This window comes from Salmo trutta, chromosome 36 (assembly GCF_901001165.1).
Source record: "Salmo trutta chromosome 36, fSalTru1.1, whole genome shotgun sequence".
NCBI lineage: Eukaryota > Metazoa > Chordata > Actinopteri > Salmoniformes > Salmonidae > Salmo > Salmo trutta.
Window position 1 is genome coordinate 31,854,462 of NC_042992.1, and position 6,582 is coordinate 31,861,043.

At 39.0% G+C, this 6,582-nt stretch overlaps 1 protein-coding gene across 1 annotated transcript; it reads right to left on the reverse strand.

The window, feature by feature from the left end:
- Nucleotides 1–5,304: 5,304 nt before the first annotated feature.
- On the reverse strand, nucleotides 5,305–6,217 carry LOC115176224 (ectonucleotide pyrophosphatase/phosphodiesterase family member 2-like). The gene is made up of 3 exons (XM_029736090.1): nucleotides 6,070–6,217; nucleotides 5,948–5,979; nucleotides 5,305–5,709 (listed from the first exon to the last, which is right to left on the reverse strand). The coding sequence occupies exons 1-3, from the start codon at nucleotides 6,194–6,196 to the stop codon at nucleotides 5,614–5,616; spliced, it is 255 nt and encodes an 84-aa protein (XP_029591950.1). The 5' UTR covers nucleotides 6,197–6,217; the 3' UTR covers nucleotides 5,305–5,613.
- Between the last annotated feature and the right edge of the window lie 365 nt (nucleotides 6,218–6,582).

Here is a 6,582-nt window from a genome sequence, read left to right on the forward strand (position 1 = left end):
TCTTGTAAGGCTCACACAGGCAAAACAAGAAACAATCTCCCACAAACACTAAACCAAACAATTACCCATATATAGGACTCTCAATCAGAGGCAACGAGAAACACCTGCCTCCAATTGAGAGTCCAGCACCCAAACCTAAACATAGAAAACCTAAACTAGACAACATGCAGAAATACAACCTAGAACAACTAACCTAGAACATACACCCAAAACCCAGGAACACATAAATCAAACACCCCTCTCTAACACACACAAAACCCCCACCATACAAAACAAACATCCCTCTGCCACATCCTGACCAAAATACTAAACAACTACTCCCTCTGCTGGTCAGGACGTGACACCCACATAGAAATACAACACCCAGAACACACATACACAGACATACTCTGCCACGTCCTGACCAAAACTACACAACAACACCCTCAGGACGTGACACCCTCAGTGTCTTTCAAACATACTTTTTATTATGTTTTATTTTGACTTTGTTTTGTTGACTTTTATCTTTGACCATCATTCTATCTCCCACACAGCAACTCCACTCACACACAGCAACTCCACTCCCACTTGTCTCCAATTCCACATACCAACCCTCAGCTTCCCTCAGCCCATCTCACCTATCTCTGCTGGCCACCCACTTCGGGTTTCTACGCAACACATATCTTTCAACTATGCTGTGATGTTTTTAACGTACAATTTCAATCTATCTAATCAAATAGAATCCACAGATTATGAGTTGAAGATAAATACTTTTACTAAGAGTATTAGTATATTAGTAATTGACTAACCCGGTCTCTCCAGATCTCCTAACAGTACTATTTCCAGGGTCAATTTTAGATCAATTTTCAGCCATTCCTGAACCTGAGACCTGAAACAGGCTACCTGAGGGCAATACCAAAATAAATGGTCTATTGATTCTGTATCCTCACAACAAAATCTGCAGAGCTTCGATGACTTTATGCCCCAAATATTCAACATTTTGTTGGTGGCAAGAATTCTATATAATAATTTTTAAGTTTTGAATTTTGAAAATTACGAAGTCTTGAATGTTGTGTTGTTTTATATATCAACCCTGTACCATGGAATCGGTACATGAAAAATCTCTTCAACTATTTTGCAATCTGTATTGCACAGTTGTCAACATCCTGGTTCTCAAATGAAGCTGATATACTTTCCCATTTATGCTATTTTTATTCCTCCGCCAGTTTTGATCCTTTATATTGGGCAGACAGACCAGTTCCCTACCTCCTCCTGCTGCCACCTGCCTCCTCCATTTTTGGGGTAATGCTGTAATAGGCACGTTTTATTTTGTCTGGTTTAGCATCCCAGATAAAGCGAAATATTATTTCCTCATATGATTTAAACGAATCATCAGGAGTAGGCAGCGCCATAAGTAAGTGAGTAAACTGAGATATGACTAAGGAGTTAATCAGAACAATTTTTCTATAAATAGACAGGTATTTACCTCTCCATGGTTGCAGGATCATGTCTATTTTTGAAATTCATTGTGGAGAGCTTCTATCTTTTTTGATATGAATACCGAGTATGTCTACTTCACCATCAGCCCATTTTATAGGTAAACTGCAGGGTAATGTAAAAGTTTTTTAAAGATCCAATATGTAATATTGTACACTTATCATAATTAAGTGTTAGTCCAGAGAGTACAGAAAAGTTATCTAGATCTTCAATGAGACATTGCAGGGATCTAGCTTGCGGACTTAATATAAAACTTGAGTCATCGGCATACATGGACACCTTTGTTTTTAAGCCTTGGATTTTTAATCCTCTAATGTTGTTATTGGATCTGATTTTAATAGCTAGCATTTCGACGGCCATAACGAATAGATATGGTGAACGCGGACACCCTTGTTTAACTCCTTTTGACAATTCAAAACTCTCTGAAAAGTAGCCATTATTTACTATTTTACACCGGGGTTGCTATACATTATTTTTACCCATTTTATAAGAGAATTACCGAAATTGAAAAAATCCTGGCATTTATAAATAAAATCCAGTCTTACTTTATCAAATGCCTTTTCAAAATCCGCTATAAATGTCATTCCTGGCTTCTTATATGTTTCATGATGTTCTATTATTCTAGTAGTTGTCGTATATTATCTCCAAGGTATCGTCCATGTAAAAAATCTGTCTGATCAGGATGAACAATACCTGGTAAAACCCTTTAAATTCTGAGTGCTATGCATTTCATTTCACTAGTATTTTTGCATCACAACATTTAAGTGTAAGGGGCCTCCAGTTTTTTAGATAGACTGGGTCTTTATATTTGCCATCTGGGTCTTGTTTTAATAATAGAGAAATCAGACCTTCCTGCTGAGTACCTGACAGACTACCATTTCTATAGGAGTAGTTAAAACAATCTAACAATGGAGCTTTTAGTATATAAAAAAATACTTGATATACCTCTACCAGTATGCCATCAAGCCCTGGGGTTTTTCCAGACTGAAAGGATTTAATAGCCTCAAAAAGTTCTTCCTCTGTAATTTGGCCTTCGCACTGGTCTTTCTGTACATTTGTTAATTTTCCATTTTTTATATTATTTGGAAAGAATTTCTTACCATAATCTTCATTCAGTGGGAGAGGATGAGACGGAGAAGAAAACATCTGCCTAAAATAATTAGCTTCCTCTTTTTAATATATCTTTCGGAGAATCATAGATGACTCCGTCTTCAGTAACGAGTTTCTGCAAATTCTTTTTGTTAGTGTTCCTGTATTGGAGCTTCAGGAAGAATTTTGTGCATTTTTCTGCATATTCCATCCAATTTGCTTTATTTTTGTAATAGATTACATTAGATCGTTCTTGGATAAGTTCCTCAAGTTGTTTTTGTTTTTCCTCTAACTTATTTTGTATCTCTGTAGTATCGTTTTTATTGCTATTTACCAGTACTATTAGTTCATGGATTTCCCTTGTTAGTCTTGTCTCTTTAGCCAGAAACTGCTTTTTTATTATTGATGAATATTGAATTGAATGACCCCTGAAGGTACATTTAAAGGTATCCCAAACAATAAGGGGATTTGCTGAACCTATATTATATTGGAAACATTTTGTAATTAATTATTTTGTCTTAGTTAAAAATAAGTTGTCCTCCAGTAAATTTTGATTAAATGTCCAATATCCCCATCCACGTGGAATATCTATAAGAGTTATGTGAATCCAATTAGATGATGATCCGATCGCATTCTGTCTCCTATTAAAACTTTTTTAACCTTTGATGCAAGAGAGAAAGAGACAAGAAAGTAGTCAAGATGACTACCTTGATTACGTCTCCTCCATGTATATCTTACTAGGTCAGGGTTTTTTAGTATCCAAATATCCACTATTTCTAATGTGTCCATAATATTTGGGATTTTCTTAAGGGCACAGTGATGATATTTTGTAGAGTGATTACCTTTACGGTCCATTGAGGTACTTAACACTGTGTTATAGTCTCCTACCATAATGATTAGATCATTTGTTGCCTGTAAGTTCAATAAATTGGTATAAATGTTTTCGAAGAAGTATGGATCATCCTGATTTGGACCATATAGTTTAATGAGCCAAATCTCTTTTCGTCCACTTTCATATTCAAAAGGATCCACCTTCCTTGCGAATCATTCCTGACTATTTGCACATTCAGATCAACATTTTTGTTAATTAATATCATCACACCCTTTGAGTTCCTTTGTCCATGACAGAAAATTGGCAGACCATTCTTGATACACACAGGAAACTGTTTAGTGTGTGAAACCTAGCAGCGTTGCAGTTCTTGACACCCTCAAACCAATGCGCCTGACACCTACTACCATAACCCGTTCAAAGTCACATATATCATTATTTTGTCTTGCTCAGTCACCCTGTGAATGGAACACATACACAATCCATGTCTCAATTGTCTCAAGGCTTAAAAATCATTCTTAAACCTGTCTCCTCCCCTTCAACTACACTAATTGAAGTGGATTTAACAGGTGACATCAATAAGAGATCATGGCTTTCACCTGGCTTCACCTAGTCAGTCTGTCATGGAATGAGCAGGTGTTCTTAATGTTTTGTACATTTACATTTTAGTCATTTAGCAGACGCTCTTATCCAGAGCGACTTACAGTAGTGAATGCTTACATTTCATGCATTTTTTTTGTACACTCAGTGTATATATTTAAAGTTCATATTCCACCTGAAAGAAGAATACAGAAGCACAGAGGGTTCCATTGTCCTGAACAGAACAGGACATATATCTCAGAGTCTGTGTTACCATGGTGAGAAGGTTATGCAGACAGACTTACAGGTGCGGCTGACACCGGGGCCGTCTCCGTCGGCGTAGACCGGGGTGACCGTCACCTTGTACTCCATGTCAGACAGCAGTGGCTGCAGCAGGAGGCTGTTCTGACCACCGGGAACCATTTTCTAGAACACACACAGCTGCCAATCACAATATGAGGACGACAAGGTTCTGGTATTGTCTGGAGTGGAGGTCGGTGAAGAGACATGCTGGGTCGATGTGACTGGTGATTAAATGTACTGGAGTTGTATCAGAGGAACAGATACAGCTAGTAGGTAGCCTTGCACCAGACCTGTCTGTGCTGTCTTGACAACTCCTTTGGAGTTTATATAACTAGGCAAGTCAGTTAAGAACAAATTCTATTTTCAATGACGGCCTAGGAACAGTGGGTTAACTGCCTTGTTCATGGGCAGAACAAAATGTTTTACATTGTCAGGTCGGGGATTCAATCTTGCAACCTTTCAGTTACTAGTCCAACACTCTAACCACTAGGCTACCTGCTGCCCCAAAGTTGGCAAGACAGCACAAAAATATCTGTTGCAATGTTTTGTACGTTCAGTGTATTTGGCATTGGATGACATTCAGTGAGCATGCATATGTTTTCAGGCATCTCAAAACAAAAAAATGCAAAGATGTGTATATTGTGGCAGACCAGGGGGTTTGGTCAAGACGTTTACATAGATCAGACAGAGTATGACTAGCTCGGTTTCAAGGGTGTTTATTAAATAATAAATCAAAAAGAAAAGGTCTCCCGGGTCTTCCTGTATCCTGTTGGGCACACAAACTCAGCTCGGGTAACCGTAGCCAACCACATGGAAGTCACCTCATGTCCCTCTTGTGTGCTGCCCTTCTGGCAGCTTTAGGGTCCTCGCACAGCTGGTAAGCAATCCGCCCTTGATTACTCACCAGCTCCCAATCAGTCCCAATTAGTCCTGTCAGCAGAGCCCGTCGAGACCTGGCACGTCCAACAGATGGAGACACCGCCTCGTGATGTATACTCCATCTGTCACCAGGCCTCGACGAGTCTCCCCCTGGTGGCTGACCTGCTGTACGCCACAATATGTATATTTTTTTAAAGCAATCAAAATAATGTTGTCCTCATTCACCAAGCGATTATCTCCTTGCTGCTCACATGCATCCCGGCAGCATCATTGTCATACACATGAGCTCCACCTGTACAGAAAGTCAAAGACCCTGGGTATCGATAACATAACACAGAAATATGTAAGAAGCCAACATTTTGCTACATCATGACCTACTAAAATCCACTTATGTCTATAAAGTAGGGTGGAGTTTTTCTTAAATCGGTAGCTCTTGAACAGCCATCCTGGACTGACTATCATGCTGAAATCCTGCGTCTACTGTTTGCGTAGTGGAACCGCTTGGGCAGATGGTTCTTCAGGTAAGGCTTGACCTTCTGATCGTTCTTCTTGCACTAGGATCCCAAGAAAACAACAGAGAATATTTTAGATCAACCGATGTTAGGGACAGAACAATATTTTCAGATTGCCTCTGTGTCCTGATGAAACATTATGGGACTGAATACAAACAACGTGAACATCTTCAGTTTGCCTCAACATTCAGTTATTCCTCAATTTGAGAATTTCCAGTCAATATGGCAGTCACGGCAAGTTTAAATCAAATTGAATGTTCCATCGTAGCCTCTTACGCACCGTCATGTTGGCTACTAGTCCGGCCGAGTCCACTGTCAAAGGAAACAACGGGAATACGTCGTATTTATCGCGATTACAACGAAAGGGTACATTTTTTTTTACATTTTTGGTCTTACACTTACAAGGTTGGTTTTTGTCCATGGATCTGATTCTCCCAAAAGGTCCCTCGTAGACATACAGATCACAAATATTGTCTACCTGGAATATATCCTGGAGGACTTCCTTCCTGTCACAACTTGTGTCCTCCATACCTGTTGGTGTAGCCCAATAAAGTTTTTGCTGAAGTTTTCACACAAACGAATTTGTTCAGCATTAAACTATACGCCACAACACTAATACAACAATGCTTAGTATTTTTTCATGTTTGTAGTCTAATACTATATTATTCTAAAGAAATTAAATATTTAGATATATTAGGTCTATGGAGAAGAGGTCCATCAGCTGTCTAGATGTCAGATTTGTAGAGGGCGAGGGTCATGAATACATTTCATTCCTTTGATTTATTAGCCTTCTACCATGGTCAGCTACTATGATGATGTTGAGACACTGATGCAGGTTCAGCTGTTTGAGCCCGTTCGTCAGTTGACCAATAACCTTGTACACTCCTGTGAGAGCCTCAATCAACTGAAATGCAG

What these genes read in the sequence shown, in the direction of transcription:
- LOC115176224 (XM_029736090.1), bottom strand. Translation starts at nt 6,196, where the DNA reads ATGGAGGACACAAGTTGTGACAGGAAGGAAGTCCTCCAGGATATATTC. An exon ending in CATGGACAAAAACCAACCTT is followed by an intron (nt 5,980 to 6,069) that starts GTAAGTGTAAGA and finishes TTCCTTTGACAG; the next exon opens with TGGACTCGGCCGGACTAGTA. An exon ending in GACTAGTAGCCAACATGACG is followed by an intron (nt 5,710 to 5,947) that starts GTGCGTAAGAGG and finishes TTGGGATCCTAG; the next exon opens with TGCAAGAAGAACGATCAGAA.